At 33.8% G+C, this 20,808-nt stretch overlaps 1 protein-coding gene across 1 annotated transcript; it reads left to right on the top strand.

Moving 5' to 3' along the window:
- The first annotated feature begins 1,015 nt into the window (after window positions 1-1,015).
- Window positions 1,016-16,030, top strand: LOC25484329 (myosin-9). The gene is made up of 23 exons (XM_024779924.2): window positions 1,016-1,388; window positions 2,635-2,763; window positions 3,575-3,718; window positions 3,831-3,976; window positions 4,053-4,209; window positions 5,216-5,274; window positions 5,736-5,892; window positions 5,988-6,137; window positions 6,251-6,387; window positions 6,478-6,624; window positions 6,763-6,864; window positions 7,422-7,479; window positions 7,594-7,695; window positions 8,856-8,893; window positions 12,092-12,218; window positions 12,308-12,478; window positions 12,577-12,708; window positions 12,988-13,097; window positions 14,165-14,225; window positions 14,510-14,687; window positions 14,974-15,188; window positions 15,274-15,378; window positions 15,685-16,030. The coding sequence occupies exons 1-23, from the start codon at window positions 1,386-1,388 to the stop codon at window positions 15,988-15,990; spliced, it is 2,934 nt and encodes a 977-aa protein (XP_024635692.1). The 5' UTR covers window positions 1,016-1,385; the 3' UTR covers window positions 15,991-16,030.
- Window positions 16,031-20,808: the final 4,778 nt, after the last annotated feature.

The following is a 20,808-nucleotide window of genomic DNA, read 5'->3' as shown; positions in this document are numbered from 1 at the left end:
AACAACAATACATAACTTTACATTACATTATGGCAACATTAAACATAAGTTTTCATTCAAAACATCAAACTCAATTCATTTCATTTCTTGCATCATAACAACATTACATAAGTTTTCATTACATAATAGCAATGTAACATCACTACATAACTTATCCAAGTTTAATGAGAATCACCAACACACTCACAAACAACAACATTCCTAAAATTACAATAGTTAACAATAGCATTTTCTCCTTGTTCTTCAATGCATCATTCTTCTTTAACAATCCTCTAATTAGTTTCTTCTGCCTATCAGGAACTTCTGGATCGAACCATCGAAAAAAACTGCACTTTCTTCTCTGCCAATACTTCCCACATCCATGGAACCTCCTTCCAGAGTTTTCATCAGCCCAAGCTGTTACTAGAGGGGAGTCAACGCCACAGTAACATACCAACTTCGTTTTGCCCAAGCATGATGACCCACTCACGGTTGAAGCTAATGAAGATGGTCCACCCATTTTTTGTTTCCGCAAATCGAACAGGATGATGAACAGAAAATCGAAGGAGAGGAAAGGAAATTTATCCAAAGAAGAAAGGAACGATGGAGTAGGATGAATCGAAAGAAGAAAGGAAGTAGGAAGGAAGAAGAAAGGAAGAAGAACAATGGAGATTGGGGTAATAATTAGGGCTTTTTAAACCCTAATTTATTCCGGTTGTAAAGCTCCCTCATGTGCCAATCCTTTCCTTTTTTTTTAATTCAAGTAATTTCATGTGTGTCTTTAAAAATTTTAAAAATATCGGTATATACACACATGACCTGCCAGCGCGTTTAATGAGATGACATATCAGCGTTGACCAAGTCAGAATTGGCAAAAAGGACCAAAGATGCAAAAAGGCTAAATCTTAAAGGGCCAAAATTTTAGTTTTTGTACATGTGGGGCCAAATTCGTAACTTTTTAAAAGTTAGGGTGAAAAGTGCCCTTTAGAAAAATAAAATAAAATTCAAACTTTCAAATATGTTAGGTAGCTTCAATTTCTAAGTCCACGCGCCACGGAGAGGGAAAATTGCGAGCGAGCTACAAGAATATCCACAAAAATGGCGATTTTGCAGGGTCTTCGGATCTCAATTTCGCTTTCACAAACTCTTCCACCACTCCTCCAATCAGGCAAAACAAAGACAAGCAAAACTTCCTCATTCCATCAATCTCATTTCTTTCTCTCTCATTTTACGTCGCATTTCCATCGAATTCGAATCTGTTACGAACTTCAATTTTTGCACGATTACGTTACTTAGGTTTGATGTTCAATGCGTGTTTGATCGATGATTTCAATTTGTTGAAAATGTACACACGCATGATACTGGTGGACGGTGATTTCTGTTCAGCCTAGGTTAAAATCCAGGAAATGGTAAGTTAGGTCTTAATTGTTCTATAATAGTTTCCGTATGCAGCCTAGTGGATTTAATTTGGAGCAAAAATGTATGCTATTATCTTAATGTTATGATATTGAATAAGTAGATGATTCTCGCTTCTTTCAACTTGATTGTAATGTGTTTATAAGTGGAGACGATTCTCACCATACAAGTCAATTTTGTATGGGTTGAGTTTGGCCGAACTCAAATTCTAATATGGTAGCAGAGCTTATCTAAGATCAATTGGACCACCTGCTTGCATTAGATTACTGCTATCAGGCCACTAAGGTCACACTCCAGATTTCCATTATTGGGCTGAGGGGTGTGTGTTAAGAGTAGCACATTGGATTGGACGAGATAAAACCTGAAAATATGTTTATAGGTTGGGGCTATCCTAATGTTAAAAGTTGGTTTTTTAGGGGTTGAGTTAGGCCCAGCCTGAATTCCAAGACTGTATATGATATCTTTGTATGATTTGATTTAATTCTATTTTGCAGATTCAGATCTTTGTTACCTAGGAGTGTAACTGTGTGTTCTTGTTTAGGTTGGTTTTGAAATTAGCTGATTTGTAACCATTGCATGTAGATATTTTATGATTTATTTGAGATTGTGACTTCTGTGTGTTCTTGTTTAAGTTCATTCTGTTATGTACTCCTGCTGGTCCGACTGAGATGCTCATCTGAACTGATGATGGGCAGAAGACAAAGTAAAATTCATACCGGGAACAATAATCACTGCAAAATAACATTGTCTTTTGTCAACACCTTTTCATTTTCATGTTGTGTTCAAAACTATTGCTGCAGAAAATTTACGCAAACTTCAAGTGCGGCGTCCCTGCACATCAAATGCCTATAACATTGATATAAACCTCATTGCAGAAACTATTTCTTAAAAACCATATAGCACAGTGGATATAATGTTATTTTCTGGAAGGATATTGCATAGTCCCTACAAAAGATAATTCAAGCACAGAAATTTGACCCTCTTTTGCTCTTTTGTTGTGCCTATGGATCTACACTTATGTATGTTTATAGAGTGTTGTTTTATGAAATCATGGAACAATATGTAGATTGTTCTTTGCTATACATACTGATACTAATGATTGATTAATCATTTCGTAATTTGTATTTGTTCTTGGTTATACATATTTTGCTCTCCAAAAAATAGAAACATAAATGTTTTAATTTTCAAATATGTAAGATCTAAGAACTTTCTTAATACTTTTGATTACATATGATACAGGGCATGCCCGAAAACATAATTGTCGGTTCTCACGTTTGGGTTGCCGATCCAGAATTAGTTTGGATTGATGGAGTAGTACTGAATATTAATGGAGAAGAAGCTGAAATTCAAACTAGCAATGAGAAGATGGTAAGTTGAAATATCCTCTAGGTTAGAACCTTTCAGTCTTATGTTTCTAACTATCTCTAGTTCCACTTTATGATGGTTTAGTTTTAAGGATTCTAGATATTTCAACCTCCTTCCGCATTTTGTGCTTGGCATAATTATTTATCTACATTTTAAGATAGATGTATGTAATTACTATTTCTGTTCTTTTGGAGTACATCAATCTTAGCAGTTAATTTGCACTTCCTATCCAACAGGGATATAGTAATTTCTAATTACTTTCTTTCATTTCCAGTTCACTAACATGATTGGTTTTTAATGGTCTCACCCCCTTGCTCGCTCTGTCTTATATTTTTTTCTTCTCTGTTATAGTCGTTCTCTTTGAGGAAAACCATTGGTTTCAGAGCCTTCCAAGTTGCAAGGTCATAAAGTGTTTAAGAAAGAAAGTATAAGCAATTGTTCTACTGTCATATTAGATATCAATGATTGAGAGAGAACACGTTGATAAGCTACCTCTTGTTTAAAATACTCAACAAGTTATTCTTTATTAGAAATTCCTTTGGTTTGGCAGGGAAAAATACACATCCAAGGACTTCGAAAACCAATTTAAGTCAATGCAACTCATAATTGTGTCACTCCTCACTTCTTAAGAATTAAATGTCTACTACTAAAAAGCAAATTAAGAAAGTGGTTAGAAACATTAATTCGAACATTTGTTTATGATGTCAAAAGACTACACAATTGATTTTACTTTACATTAGCAACACTTCTGTTCACATTTGTGGTCATATAATGTGTTGATCAATTATCTTAAATTTTATTTTCATGTTCATAGGTAGTTTCCCGTCTGTCAAAATTACATCCCAAGGATACAGATGCTCCTACCGATGGTGTTGATGACATGACCAAGCTTGATTATTTGCATGAGCCAGGAGTGTTGTATAATTTGAAAAGTCGATATAAGATCAATGAAATATATGTAAGATTATCCCCACGTTCAGTTGAAATAAGTATGTTAACCTTTACGGAAGACAATGACCTATTACTGAAGCTATGAGCATCTCTTTTATAATAATTTGACATTATGGCAGACTTATACTGGAAATATTCTTATTGCGATCAATCCCTTTCAAAGTCTTCCACACCTGTATGATGCTAATGCAATGAAAAGATACAAGGGAGAGAGAATCGGAAATTTAAGCCCACATGTTTTTGCTATTGCTGAAGCAGCATATAGGTGAGTTTGGTCTGCTTTTACTGTAAAATTGTCTTTTTTCAAATGGTATTCTTATTGATTATTTTTCTTAAATAAGGGCTATGATTACTGAGGAGAAGAGCAACTCTATTCTTGTTAGTGGTGAGAGTGGCGCTGGTAAGACAGAAACCACCAAAATGCTTATGCTTTACTTGGCATATTTGGGTGGCAACACTGCATCTGAAGGACGGACTGTTCAACAGAAAGTTCTAGAAGTAAGAAGGTTATCTAACTCTGGATTATGGTTGCTCATCCCAAGACATATTGTTTATACCTGCATGCTTGCTCTTGACCAAAGTAAGAACCACATAGTGATGTCTGAAAAACATATTATCAAGGACATTTGAGAACAATAATGAAGGAATGTATAAAAATATATAATGAAGACCAAATATTTAACCGATTAAGGAGTGAAATGTAAAAAGTGGAAAATGTATTCAAGTGTGGAGATATTAGGCTTAAATAGGTATCAGTTAGCACATGATTTAATATTATTTTATTTATTGATAATTTGGTTTATCTTCAATATTTCCTGGGAGCTCTCGCTGGTGCATCATTTAGGAAACACAGGTACCACGGTTTTTATGAATTTAACAAGTTCAAGATGGATTTGGCCTATTTTAGGACTTTCTACTATGAATTTACTAGAAGAATAGGTAACATACTGCTGTTCAAGAAAATAAACACCAGCAACCAAGCCTTATCCCACTAAGTGGGGTCGACACAGTTCAAGAAAATAAGGCTAATTTAAATAGTTTCAAGAGATGGCTGAAATAGACTTGTATTTTATTAGTTTCTAGATTTAGGTTGCGATTTGATCATGCAGTAAACTAGTTCAAGCTCCTCCTCTAGTCTTTTCACCTTCTTTTTTCATATCTTATAATCTTGTCTGTACTCAATTCTTATTTATAATATATTTTTGTATGAATAAAATAGAAAGCTTAGCATATTTTCCTACTATAAAAAATTATGGTTTTGAATATTTTGATTTCTCTTTTTTTTTTTCTTTCAAACAGCCGATGTGAATATTATTAGTAATTGTCAGCATTATTATGCTGGCAGTGGAGATTGAACCCTCGACTTCACTCCTTAACTCCTCCAGCTACAAACCAACCTTGTATCCATTACTTCTTTTGTTTTGTTAATTTGTTCTTTTGTGGTTTAAGTTGTTAAATGTTACACTCATGATTCCTTACAAATTTTTAACTCTTAATGATGCAGTCAAACCCAGTTCTTGAAGCATTTGGTAATGCAAAAACAGTTAGAAATGACAATTCCAGGTAAGAAAATTCATAGTTATGCTCTATGATTCTTTGGCTTTTGAAATGCTACAAAATGAATGTGATATAAGTATATACACTAGTAAGTGTATTTTCTTAACACTTTACCTACACTTCCTTATATGTGATTACTAGTATATCGTTCAATTTTGAATTGAATACTTGAATCATTTTTTTCTTCATCCTTTTGACTTCACCATCATATACTTATCCCATGGATGTTATATGGTTATGAATTTTATTAGGAAAATTTTAGTTAATTATGGAATTAAAAATGGCGATATTTCTCCATTTGTTAAAAAATTTCGGCAGGATCGATTTCATCATTTCATGCTTCTTATTTTCAAGACTGGAGAGAATTAGCTAACCTAGAAAAGGTTCTTGCTCATTATAAATTAGTGATTTCAATAACAAGTAGCAGCTTCACATCAACTTCTGTTTTTTTTTTCTTTTTCCTGCAGCCGTTTTGGAAAATTTGTTGAGATTCAATTTGATAAGTATGGACGAATATCCGGTGCAGCTATTAGAACTTATCTGCTCGAGAAATCTCGTGTTTGCCAAATCTCAGATCCAGAGCGTAATTATCACTGTTTCTACCTTCTCTGCGCTTCTCCTGAGGTAGGCAAGTCAAAGCATGATATTTTCTATTGGCTATTCTTCATGAATTGTATAAATTTCTTGGGAGCATTCTGAATTTTAACTGCTATTGTTAGGAAAAGGAGAAATATAAGTTGGGGGACCCAAGATCATTTCATTACCTTAATCAATCCAGTTGCTATGAATTAGCTGGTGTTAATGCTGCTCAAGAGTACCTTAGCACCAAAAGAGCCATGGATATTGTGGGAATCAGTCAGGAGGAGCAGGTATGGCTTTGACCTTTGTTGGTGACTCCAATATTTCTTATATCTGCCTATATGCTTCATCAAACAACTTTTAAGTAAAATTAGCAATATACCTCCTTCGGCCTTGCTCTCAGGATGCAATTTTCAGAGTTATTGCTGCTATTCTCCATCTTGGAAACATTAGATTTGAGAAATCAGAAGAAACAGATTCATCAGTTCTAGCAGATAAAGATTCCAAGTTCCATCTCGAAACAACTGCAGAACTTCTAATGTATGGCTGAATTTTTACTATTATCATTGTGAAACATCTTTCTTTATATTAATACTATTTATTTATGTATTGAATTTATTCTTATTTCAGGTGTGATCCTAATGCTGTGGAAGTTGCACTATGTAAACGTGTGATGATCACCCCCGAAGAAATCATCGAAAGAAGTCTTGATCCTGTTGCCGCAACAGTTAGCAGGGATGGTTTGGCGAAGACATTATATTCTCGTTTGTTTGACTGGTAATATGGTTTTGTCATGTGTAAATAAAGTGTGAAATGTCTGATCATTGCTATTTAAGTTTGAACTATTTCTTATTCAACCATAGAAAGAGCAAACAAAAATGTCTTTTACAATCATCTGTTTTTTTGTTTGTCCAGGTTAGTCCAGAAAATTAATATCTCCATTGGGCAGGATAGTAACTCAAAATGGCTCATTGGTGTTCTTGACATATATGGCTTTGAAAGCTTTCAAACTAATAGGTAAGAATATATCATATTACAGTGAATCTGTGATCTTACTATTGTATTATTATGTTTGCATACTAATTTAGGAAGAAACAGACAAACACACACTTAAACGGGGTCTCACATATTCAACATTCCTTCAGTCATTCCTGGTAATATATATGTCCATTTATATATCTTCAATGTTCCTATTGATCCCGAGCTTCTTTCTAGTCTTAGGTTGCTTGAACACCCTTATCCTCTATAATATTTATCCCTTAATACAATTGACATTTTGAGTTAGATCAGATGTATTTGTACAAGTTTTGCTTTTGGTAACTTCTAAAAATAAGATAAGCCTGACAGCATATACGGTGTTCCCCCATGAAAATGAGATCACAAGTCTTTCCCTTATAGATAAATGTCAGATTATAATAAAAAATTGTGAATTGTTATGATTGAAAATTGATCACGTTTTTGTAAATAATGAATCAACGGTCTATAAAAGAGGGTCATTGGCGTATCCTTTCCAATGAGGTACACCTTAGACCAAGGAAGATAAACCCAAACTAATATTAATTTACTCTTGGCAGTTTTGAGCAGTTTTGTATTAATTTTACGAATGAAAAGCTGCAGCAGCACTTCAACCAGGTATGAGGTTAGTTTTTTTTATTTATTTTTTTATTTTATATATTTGACATATTTGACAATTTCAACTGTCACTTTTATCTTGACATGCAATCTGATGTTGATGATGTCCTGCAGCACGTTTTTAACATGGAGCAAGAGGAATACACAAAAGAAGGGATTGATTGGAGCTACTTAGAATTTGTAGATAATCAAGATGTGCTAGATCTCATTGAAAAGGTTTCTACAAACTGATTTTGGCTTAGTATCTCTTGGTGGAACTTATGAAAATATAATTTGTACCCGTGTATTTTTTAGTAACCTTTTTGAAACGAGACAAAATTACTGACCCAGATTCTAGTGCAAGGAGCACTACCAAGGGGGTGGTTGGGTAAGAGCTTATGTATAAACCTTAGTTAAGCACTTGTTAAGCACTTATTCCTAATTGCTTATCATATGAGAGCTTATGTATAAACAATATTCATAGGATCAAGTAACACTTCCACAAGTGTTTATATCATAAGATAAGATACAAGTGTTTATATCATAAGATAAGATAAATCTATATAAGCTCGTCAAAATGCTCCTCAAATTTAGTACAAAGCTTAACGAACATTGTTAGGTTCCAATCATTTAGTAGCAGCAAATCAAATGAAGTATTGACATGTGTTGTGAGTTGCGTGCTTTGTTATGCATTTTGTATTTAAAGTATGCAAGTGAAAATTAGAAAAGATATTATTGAGTATGAAATTTCAATAATCTATAGGTATCCCAAATTTTGATCCATTTGGTGCTCAGCACATGCCTACTTTAAGGGCATCAAGAGTTGTAGAGTGAGAAGGAGTAATGATAATCCTCTTCAAAAAAGAGTCTTGATTATAGATTTCCACCATATTTGGTGGGAGTTGGAAGGGATATTGTAAACCTTCTAGTTGGGTAAGAACGAGGGAAATCCTCTTGTATCAAGAGAGTCATTGTAATTCTAGGGGATGGTGGAGAATTTTTTTGATCGTAAGATCTTATGGTTTTTCTTTTACATCTTGAGGGTTTTCAATGTTAAAATATTTGGTTTCACTCTTTTTTCATTTTTTTTCCATTGCCTATCTTATCACATGGAAAAAGAAATTTGTTCTACTATTTTTGATACAAATGAAAATGTGTTTTATCACAGATGTGTCATGTTCTATAATATTTTAAATTGGCTATATTCTGGTGTCTGCGGCATGTTGTATCCGTGCTTTATATTTGTGATAAATGCTTCTCACATCATGATTTTTCTATCTGTAAAATTCATGTTTTTAATATCTGTAGTATATTTCTTTTGGAATTTGAATAGATTTAATCCTCTTAATCTGCTTTCAGAAAGTTATAACACATGGTACAAATTTATTATTTTGCAGAAACCAGGTGGAATAATTGCTCTGCTTGATGAGGCTTGGTATGCACATTCTTTCCCCTTCTTAATTCTTATATTGATATACCATGTATGTATTTGTATATTTGGTAAAAGAGATAGAAGATTAGTGAAATGGGAGAACTTTTAGGGTTGCTAGATATAATTTAATATGTTATCAGGCCGACGTACCAAGTGATAGACTAAGTTTCATTACTTTACCATGCATTCTATTTTCTGAGTTGATGGTTACTGTTTAAGTAAATTCAGTCTAAGATATCTGCAAGTAATGGGATGCGGCAAATTGATATTTGGCAGTAATTGGGATATATAGGATTTGATATTTATTCGTATATGGTGAAGGAATGTGATAGGATACTGAGTTTGGGCCTATGCCCAACACCTAAGATGAATGGGGAGGTCAGATAAGAAATAATGATGCTGCAGTTATAACGAGAGCGCATCACAAGGGGGAACTTATTCTGCATTTTCCGTTAGAACATTAGAGGTTTGGGCATATAAGGGTTACCTCTTCTCTGAGGAGCTTATCTGTTGGATTTTAAGAGGTTTTCTTTTGTAATATGAGCTGCTAGACTTTATGAGGACATATCGAATTTGGGTGGACTGTTAGGCTGAATGTTTCTTTGAGGACCATGAATTTCACTCAGACGATGAGTTACAGTGGACATTCATGAGTATGGCATTTGTATCCATGCTTTGGTTATAGGGAAATCAGAGAAGAATTGATGACGCAACAGTTGTTTGGGGAATGCAATATAGTTATAAGGAGAGGGCATCAAAAGGAGGGGATTCATTATGTATTTTCGGTTAGAACCTTTGAGGTTTAGGTATAGTGACAGTTATCTCCTCTTTAAGGAGCTTAGTTGTGGGACTATAGGGGGCATTTTCTTGTGTAATATTTCTTATCTTTTCACTATTACTAATACCATTTATCGTGATGCTGGGGGGGGGGGGGGGGGGGGGGGCAATGTTACTATCAGAGATGGAGGAAATTTGGGCTAAGAAAGTGGAGTCGCTAGACTTTACGGGGACATATCCAATTGGGTTGATCGTTAGCGCTGAAAGGTTCTCTAAGGAGCAAGAATTTAACTTATATGAATAGTTGCGTTGATTATTCATGTGCATGGAAGGTTTAGCCATGCTTTGGTTTCATTTATGGTGCCAAAAGAACCTAGATTTAGACCGGAAGTCATTTGATGTGGCTGTGATCAAAAGATTAGGAGACAAGCACGGGGGCTGTCTTTAGAGTGTTGACAACCTTGAAACAAAAGAACTAAAGTGAGATTGCATCACACAGCAAAAAAGAACGACAATACGTTTCTTGACAGTAGGTCAAAGTACGATGGTGTCGAGATGGGATCTTGATCTATCGATACTTCAGCCAGTGCATTGGACCGAAGAACAACTATTTTTCTCTTTTGGGAAGTTGAGAAGGCAGTGAAAATCCCTTTGTTGGATATTTTAAGTGCATGTTGTTTCAATTTCTGGTGGGTTGTTGTTGGTAGGAAAAATTCCTGGAGGGATACTTACCGTTAAACTGGCAATTAGCAGTGCTGGGTTTTTATAGAAAATGAAGATGACTAGATGACAAAGAATGTGATATTAATGGCTTTGTATATTACCAAACAACCAGCATGATCCCACTTTATCTTAACATCTATGGCCTTTGTATGCTGAAAGGAAATTGCTTGGGGAAACTTTATTTTGCTGATTTGGAAGAGTAGTGATATGTACAATCATATGTGACAACTTTCATTTTCTCTTTTCTTATTGATCCAAAACAATAGAGAGAGAAAAAGAAAGAGAGAGAATAAAAATATAATTTGAGCATGAGAGATAAAGTTGTTAAAAAGTTGTCATAAAATGGTTGTACAAATATCATTTCTCGATTTGGAAATGACTCCGTTAGTCAGTTTTTACTTCAGTGGAAAGGGGAGGGGAGGTCGTGGAAGAAGCTCTATGGGAGGAAGAGTTCAATGTTCGTAGTCAACTTCTCAAGCTCAGGTTTAAGACAAATATGTTTTTCTAGTGGCAAGCAGTGATAAGACACTAAGTTTGGCCTAAACCCAACAACTAAACTTAATAGGGAAGTTGGAGAAGAATTGATGACGTGGTAGTTAGTTGGGGGAATGCAACATAGTTTTAAGGAGAGAGCATGGCAAGGTGAACCATTCTGTATTTCGATTAGAGGTTTGGGTGGAGAGAAAATACTCTCTTCTATGTAGAGCTATGAAGTCCGGATACGTAGTAGGATACGGGTACGATACGATGCGGATATGCAAAATTTTTAAAATTTAGGATACGATACGGCTAAGATACGTTAACAAAATATTTATTCTAAAATTTATATGCATGTAAAATACTTAAAAAAAAAAAACATTGATTACTCTTCAATACTATATAATCATAAAAGTCACCATTTACAAAAAATAATACATGTAATCAAAATAAAAAATGTAAAGTTTTCATATAAATCATATTCTATTTTCTTTCATATGTTAGGATATCAACAAATGTATCAATAGAAGAACTCAAAACAAAGTTTGTTTAATATTGATTGATTGAATTTCCTCTCTCTTGTTACTTTCATCACCAAAAACATAATTTTTAATTGGTTAATCGAAAAGCAATTATAGTGATTCATATCTCAAATTGAATTATATACATATCCATTGAATTTTCACAAGTCTCATTTTTTTACCCTTCATTTTTTTTTCCTAGGATACGTCTCTAGAAAGTATCTTATAAGTATATGTGTGTATCTGTCGAGTATCTTATAAGTATCTGATAAAATATATATTTTAAATTAAAATAAATAATTCCGATACTCCGTGGATACGGTATCCTGAGTATCCGCGGAGTATCGGTATGCGATACGTATCTGACACGGGTACGGCACCATTTTGGAGTATCCGAGCTTCATAGCTGTAGAGCTTAGCTGTGGGATTAGAGGGGATTTTTTTTCCTGAAACATTGCTTATCTTTTTAATCAATAATACCTTTACTCTTTCTCGTGAGTTCAGGTTTTGAGAATGTGTAAGTTTTGTCTCTTGTTCACTAGTAACTTTCCTAAAATCAAACGTAAACTATGTTAAGATTGTTTTCTGATAATTCATCCTATTGAGTAATTAATGATTTTTTGCAAAATTGTTCATATGCAGGTCTAAACTTCTTTCAATTTTTTATTTTTTTTGTATTGACATGATCATTGTCTGCATGCAGCATGTTTCCCAAATCAACTCATGAAACATTTTCAACAAAGCTTTATCAGACATTCAAAGATCACAAACGCTTCATCAAGCCAAAATTGGCACGCTCAGACTTCAATGTTGTTCATTATGCAGGGGTGGTGAGTTTGATTCTTCATCGTGTCTATGCAAGATACCATTTTTCACTATGGTTTTTGCTTTAGTCTGTTTTTTGTGTACTTCTTTTCAGGTCCAGTATCAATCTGAGCTTTTCATAGATAAAAACAAAGACTATGTTGTCCCTGAACATCAAGTCATGCTAAGTACTTCCAAATGTTCATTTGTATCAGGCCTTTTTCCTCCACTTTCTGAGGAGACAGCAAAATCTGCTAAGTTTTCTTCTATTGGCTCTCGTTTTAAGGTATCTAAAATATAGTTCTTTACCTTTTAAGAAGAAAATATACTATCTGATAAGCCTGACCACAATTGAAAGGTGGATACTTGTACTTATTTGTGCAGCTACAACTAAAACATTTGATGGAAGCGCTCAATCTGACAGAGCCCCACTATATTAGATGTGTGAAGCCAAATAATCTATTAAAACCTGGGATATTTGAGAACATGAACGTCATGCAGCAATTACGTTCTGGTGTAAGTAGATTTTGAAATTGAGTTTTGACATTATTGCTTACAGGGTTGGACTACATGTTCTTCCATTGTCTCTTCACATTCTCCACTTACTAACACTTTCCTACATTTCTTTCAATTAAATAATGATTTTGTTTAGTGAAATCTTAATTGTATTTAATAAATGATAATTTGCTATTAAAGTAGTGTTATGAATGTGAATGAGCAACCACAAGTGCCAATAGCCCTTTGCTTTCTTTGAACTAGCGTTTGTAGAATTTATCCCCGTTGTTGATATTGTAGGGTGTTCTTGAAGCAGTGAGAATAAAATGTGCTGGATTCCCCACTCACAGGACCTTTCATGAATTTTTAACTCAAGTAGGCATTCTTGCTCCAGAGATTCTTCGAGGGAAGTAAGTGTAACTTAACACTTATTTTAGCCAAAGCTGTTTCGTAGCTCCTTCTTTTGGTAATTTTCTTTGCAGGGAATCTTATAAATCACTGCAAAAACAACTTAAAAAGTTAGGCAAAATAGGATTTGAAGCAGAATTTTTTGGATATGAAGTTTCACAACGTAAAAGGAATATCTTAAGTTTGAGATGGTCTATTCCCATCACCCATCTAAAAATGGAGAATCCTTATTTGTAAAAATGGAAATGTCTAAGTAGAAATTACTTTAAAGAAAACATTAACTATGGTTCAGTACTGTTGTATTAGAACTGTTAAAAGAGTTCCACATTGGATAAGAGATGGCCTGAACATGTGTTTATAAGTGGGGGCAATCCTCACCTCACAAGCTGGTTTTATGGGGTTGTGTTAGGCCCAACCACAAATTCTAAGAACATTAATTATATTTTATCTACATGCAAATCAATAGTGTTTTGTAGTAATTTTACTCCATCTGTCACAAATTATATGACATTTTGGGCATTTCACACGTATTAAGAAATGTAATTAATTTTGTGTGGGAAAGAGATGTTATGAGTTGTTTTACAAAATTGTCTTTAATAAATGATATGAGAAAGATAAATGAAAGAAAAGGAACGTTAATGCTTCATTGGTATTGTAAAACGACATATAATTTGGGACGGAGGTAGTATCTATGTACTCCCTCCTGTCCTTATTATAAGATTTCCATAAAAATAATTGGTTTTATTTATAAGAAAATGTCACAACTTTTAACTTATAGTTATTGTTTAAAAGACTTTTTTACACTTCATTTAATGTTTTTTTTTTTTAATATTAGCGAGTGTATTTAATGTTTCACAATTTTCTATAAGGGTATACTTGTAAAAATATTCAAAAAGTTATATGATTAATGATTGCATTGGTTTTGATGTTTTTTGGTTTTGCTTCTTTTGATAAGGACCGGAGGGAGTATGATTTTAACAGCTTTTTTTATCCAATATCATGATACCATCGGTTTCTGCTTTGATATTTACCGGGTTTCCCATCCTGAAAATTATCTGCATGTGTGCAGCTTCGAAGAAAAGGAATCGTGCAAAATGATTTTAGAGAAGATTGGGCTGACAGGTTATCAGGTAGAACTGGAATTCTATTGAATTTAATTTGTTACTACCATCTAATATTTAAAAAAATTAAAAATTGTTATCCTTTAACATTAAACTTGCTGTCGTTTAGATTCTGCTGTTGTGGTATTTTCGTAAATCTTTTTCTGGTTCTTACACATTTGTTGGGGCATGTAAACTGCTCATGCTGAAAAATGTGTGTTCTAACTCACATATGTTAACCGAAACTCTTTTTAGCAAGATGCTCTTGTATGCTGAACCGAACTTTTCATAATCGTGTTAAGTTAATTTTCCAGATGGGGCAAACGAAAATATTCCTAAGAGCTGGTCATATGGCAGAATTGGATGCTCTGAGAGCATACATGCTTAGCAACTCTGCAACAATTATCCAAAAGCATACTAGAACTCATTTTAGTCGGAAAACATATACTACACTGCGGAAGTCCTCTATCTTTGTGCAGTCTATTTGCAGAGGTTCGATATTTGTATTTTACAACTGTCGTTATGGTGTTCGTAATGAAATGGTTGTCTTGAGGATTTTTATAGTTTTGTCCTCCCTGACATTTCTTTTTTCTTGGAATAGCTTCTTCATTTCTTTCTCTCTACAGGTTCAATAGGACACCGAACCATAGATTTAAGAAGTTCTGCATACAGAATTCCACAAGCATTCATCCAATCATTATATTCCTGAAATACATTTTAGCTTCTTCAAAAACAAAAAAAAAAAAATCCTGAAATACTTTATTTTTGTGATATTTAGGAGAATTGGCACGGAGACAATATTATCACATGAAGAGGAAAGCAGCTACCATCAAAATTCAAGCCTATACACGTGGAAGATTAGCCAGAAAATGCTACTCTGAAATAAAGATTTCTGTCGTTGTCTTACAGTCAGTTTTTCAGGCTATGGCTGCTCGACGTGCTCGTGATAAATTCAGACATATAAGGCAAACTAGGTCATCAACTATTATTCAGGTTAGATCCGTGTCCTTGTAATGTTAATATGGTTTTCCAAAACATTTTTCTTTTTCCTGAAGTTTTAGGAACAAAAAATATGCAGTCCTATTGGCGGCGACATAAAGCTCCCGTTGACTATCAGAACCTTAAGAAAGCATCAATCATTTCACAGAGTGTCAATCACTCTATCAATGAACATGAGAAGAAGGTTCTATATAACATTTACTCTTTTCTAAGATTCCTATGTGTTTGATTTTCTTAAATTTCTCGCCTTGAGAACTATTCTTAGAAACTATTATGATTTATATACAATAGGGGAATATGTTATAACTTTAAGGTGGACTACTTCCTTTTCACTAAGAAAGAAACATTATTAGGATTTTCTTTGGTCTTTAAATGGCACTGACAATAATGAATATATAAAAACCTGAAGAACCCTCTTTTACCATAAATTTCTAGAAGAATTTGCTGCTGACTTAACTAAATGAAATGGTTTGTTATCATGGATTGCCAGGTTGTGGAGATATCAGTTGAAAATGAAAGTACTGCCATGGAAGAATCTTCAAATTCACTCCACAAGGAATCCTCAAGTTCTTTCCAAGATAATGAAAGCATTCAAGCTATTAAAGATTTCTCTAGTCCCCTCAGAGACACTGAAAGCAATGAAGCTATTAGGGATTTCTCTAGTCCCCTTAGAGACACTGAAAAGATTGAAGCTCTCTCTAGTCCCATCATAGTAGCATTATCCTTAGCATTGTATAGTTCTTTTTTGTTTTACCTTTTGTTAGTTTTGTCATATACTTGTTTATATTGTAAATAAAAGTTTTCTAATATATGAGTATTTTCTGTTTTTATTTTTATTTTACAACGAGAGATTTTCAAACATGTCAAGACTCTTAACTGGAATCAATAGAACGAGGAAAAATTAAGCAATATCACTAAATAGCATCTAATCTTAATGAAGTCCCTATTTAGAGAGCTCCATGGATACGAGACAACACCTCCCCCTAAAGCTCATCATATTCTATATGTGCATATATAAGTTCTATCTTATGACAAACATTTTTGTTATGTATTTAAAATAAATTATGAAATAGTAAATGTACCGAAAGCTTTTCTCAACCAATTTGATTTACTAGCATGCTATATGAATAGTAGCATATGGTGCTAATTTCAAATTGTGTCAGAACCAAGTTTGAAAGCATGGCAAGTCGTAAAAAAACGGTGCATCAATTGTTGACACATGAACATCACAAGTTCACATTGTATGAACATGGAAGAACAAGCAACTTCCTGCATCTATAAATAGAGGCTTCGGCATCAGAAGCAAAACACAACAACACAAGTAAAGTGAGTGAATTACATCAATAGAGTTAGAGAAAAACTCAGTGAGGGAATTTTAGAGAAAATTCTTAGGTGTAATTGGATTGTGAGAGTTTGTGAGTGTTTCTAAACATATATTTCCCTTTTTATTAAAGAGATCTGCAACAGTCCGGAGAGTAGGCATTATTGGCCGAACTTCGTTAACAATTTTGTGTGTTATTATTATTCCGCATTTATTTTACTTCCACTTATCTGACAATGGGGAAATTTTGCGTAGTTTCCTAACAAACCTGTGCAAAGCATATGTCGGATTCATCATTGTTTTCTTTAATTGTAAAAGAACTTATACCTACCAACACATGCTTGGTCCGAGTGGTAAGGAACTCGGCACCTTAAACAAGCGGTCAAATGTTTGATCTCTAATTCTTTTTAATTTTTGAGATAGTAATGTGGGTTTCAAATGTAGTTTAGATAGTATAGTATACAAGAGTTAGTTGAAATTTGAAAGGAAATAGTAGAAAGTAATTTGAGGAATTGGAGTAAGGAGTAGATTGTATTGCTCTGCATACTTAAAAATGAACTAGTGCGATTTTCATATATGCAAATTGAACTAGTGCGATTTTCATGGACAATCTTAACCTTATTGATCTGTGAACCAGTTTATAAGGCTGAGCTTTTGTTCAGTAAAGTGGCGGAAGGAGTAAGGAAGTATCAAAGTTTAATGAAGGACTAGATTATCTTGAGTTACTTGAAGTGTTGGTCCATATTGTCTTCTGATTAACCATAGAATCCAGACTTGCTCTTAGAGTGTTGACTTGGTGCGAGATATCCCGAGCTTATGCTTACACATATCATGTTATGCAAACTTTTAGTTGACAAAGTTTGTTATCATCAAAATATAAATAGTAGAAGTTGTATCCGAATCAATCTGGTTCTAACAATCCCCCCATTTTGATGATGACAAACAACTAACAATTGATGAACAATTTTCTTTTACTAAACACGGAATCTCCCCCTACATATGATACTCATACTTTGAAAGAAATTCATAATGCAAATTTATATACCAGACACGTAGTAAAATGCAGACATGACACATGAACGAAGATGCATACAAACACAAATCTAGCAACATATATTTAATCAGACTTCAAGGAACCCCCTGATTTTGATAAACATGTTATATTATGGCTTGTCTTAAAATTATGATTATAATTTTCACTAGATCAACAGAAACCCTTGGGACAATTAATTCCTTTGGATTCACGCAATGAGAGTGGCTAGTGGCTAGTCTCTATAGAGCGAGCTCAAATTTTTTTATTTCCAATTCACATATTCTTTGGATGTTAAGCCTTAGCATTCATTTTCTCTTTACAATGTTAAACCTAAATAGAACAATACATGTTCTTCCAAGATGTTAAGCCTCTAGAAACAATGATGAATTGAAAATATACATTAGAATAATGCTACACTCTAACATTACTGAGATGCTTTACTTTAAACATAAAGATTGAAGGTAGAGGAAAGTGTCCGAATGTAAGTATACAGAAACCGACAAAACTGATATAGCGATTGCAGTGATGAATGAGCTATTCCTGATATGTTCTCTCAGTTCCTTACTCTTACTTTCTATTTCCTATTTACTTTCTAAATCTGTCTATATCTAACCTACTAAGTTCTAATGTATCTCTTAACTTATACTAATCTAACTTGTTTCCTAACCATAATATTTTCTTCATCACAAACAGACTAATTCACAATACCTCCTACCCTATTTTCTAAAACATGTATATCCTATGTTCTATCCTACTTACTTTCTCCCATAAGGGAAGACACATTTATGCTCACTAAGACTTGCTAATCTATACATTAAAGACACCTTCTCAATTTTAAGAACCTATAACTGATAAGAGCTATACATTGAGGACAACTTATCAGTTAAATCGTATGACTGACGATCACTAAATACGACACATATTGAAACTATTAACTAAGAACTAAGACATAGAGATTGATACGGATTAATGATACCATTTGCAGGGTATATTATTACTAAAACTGAGACATTAAACACATGTTGCTTGAAAAATATACTTAGAGAAAATTATATTGCAAGTATACATTGTCTCAACTATCATAAAGATCATATCCACATGGATTGTGATGTTCTTAACTTCACCATTGTCTTTACTATCATGATTAACTTAGGATTAAGTAACTAACACTCTTCCGACGTTCATACTTACTAAGTAAATCATGCAACATTAAAAATATCAAAACCTTCCTATGAACTTGAAAGCTATTCCTAGACATTCAGCATTTTTATCTTTTCCAAGCATAAAAAACTTAATTCATATTGAACTGAGATGGACATACATGATGATATAAAGATAACTTGATAATATCCTAATAGATGCAAACTTGGTTTTAACAAATGAGAGTAACACAAATAGATGTCAACATCCACTAAACAATAAGTTGAGTAGAACAGACGAACAAATAAATAACTGAACATGCAGACAATTAAGTAAGCCAATATGCATAGAAGTTAGGCATATAAAAATATACAATGCAAACACATATTTAATGATAGAAGTTACCTCCAAGGAAAAAGGGAAACCACACCATAGTTACAAACGAATACTCATAACTGAATGAGTGACACAGGTACATAAGGCTAAGGATTGGAAACGATATTGAAACACAAATACCAACTAAACCGACACTATAAATGAGAGACTCATACAGACAACTGAAGTGCCACTGGCAGTAAAGTGAGACTACTTCTGTTAAGAACATTGATATTAAACTTATTATTTTTAATCGACGAATAATTAAATTCATTCTTAAGATCCATTCTAGAATTTACACCCTCAAATATTGCATAAGCCACCCAACAAATACCAAATATAGTGTTGATACCACTCTGAAACTGAAGGCACTATAGTACAAAAACCACTCTGAAGTCGAAGGGACGATGGTACTATGGTCACTTCAAATATCAAAGAGACAATGGTATTATGACCACTCTAAATATTGAAGGGGCAATGACATTATGACCATGTTTAATATCAAAGATTTTTTTCAAAGGGTAAATTTTTTTCGAAGGGATAGAAAAGAAAGGGGAGAAGCAGAAGCTCGAAAAGTGCGTAGAACAGAAGAGGAAAAAGAGAAAGCTTGGTAGGCCGTCAAGAATTGATGTGTTTTTCTCAAAAGGTTTAACACTCTTTCTATCGTTGAAAGCTATACAATATGCGTAAACTAACCAAAGTGAGACTAAGTTTTTTTTCAATCGGCAATGGCCAAGATATTGCTTTTTAGACAGATAAATGACTTGATCCTCCTTTAGCTGATTTGCTTCACATTCCAGCTAATATTCACAAGCAGTTGGATATGAAGGTTTCAGGTTATAGTTTGAATGGCCAATCGAATATCCTAAATTACTTCTTTGAGAAATTACCCTAAGAAGTTGCAACCATCGTGAAGACTCCAACCATTTGAATCTAACAGAAGACACTATCAACTGGACATCTTCATTTGATGGCTTGCTCACTGCAAAAGATGCATATGCTTTCAAGAATCCATCTGGCACTTCTATACTATGCATATGCATATGCTTCAAACTATTATACAACCCTTCCATTTAGGTCATTCATCTTATGAAGACTTTTATACAAAAAGCTCCAAACAGATGAAAAGCTTAGGACTAGAGGATGTATTGTGGTGTTGACCGTGTTGTATCCAGCTTATGTCAGAACTCAGAACAAACAACTACGAAACATCTTAGCATTTTTTTCCTTCACTGCACATTTGCTGCCTTTCTTTGGAATTGGTTTGAAAATTGCTTGAACTTTAGTATTGATATGACAAATATTGACGGGTTAAGTTGTTGCTATAGAAACTAGAGCTTACAGGTGCATGATAAATAGAAATAGAATCAAGTTTCAAGGCAATGATTGCAGTTTTGAAAGTGGTGTAAACCTGATAAATGCTGAGGTTAAGCATAGTGGTAGCTTGTCTAAGGGGCAATTTTAAATTCTAATGGATGATTTTTAAAGTCCCGAAGTTCTTCAACTTAAGCGGAAAGGCCAGAAATGCTAACAACATTGTAGAGGTTTTGTCGCAACCACCTATCTATAGTTGGGTCGAGGCCAATACATATGGCTCTGCCGTTGGGTTCCCCGCCACTACATTATAGCTAGTGAAATCATCCTTTAGGGATCATCATGCTAACTTCATGCGAGAAATATCACAAAACATTGGTTATTTTAGTGCTGTAATGGCAGATTTTTTTGATGTAATGATTGCTATTAAA

This window comes from Medicago truncatula, chromosome 1 (genome assembly GCF_003473485.1).
Source record: "Medicago truncatula cultivar Jemalong A17 chromosome 1, MtrunA17r5.0-ANR, whole genome shotgun sequence".
Classification (NCBI taxonomy): domain Eukaryota; kingdom Viridiplantae; phylum Streptophyta; class Magnoliopsida; order Fabales; family Fabaceae; genus Medicago; species Medicago truncatula.
The sequence above is the reverse complement of the archived record's forward strand: the minus strand, read 5'-3'. Positions and strand labels throughout refer to the sequence as shown.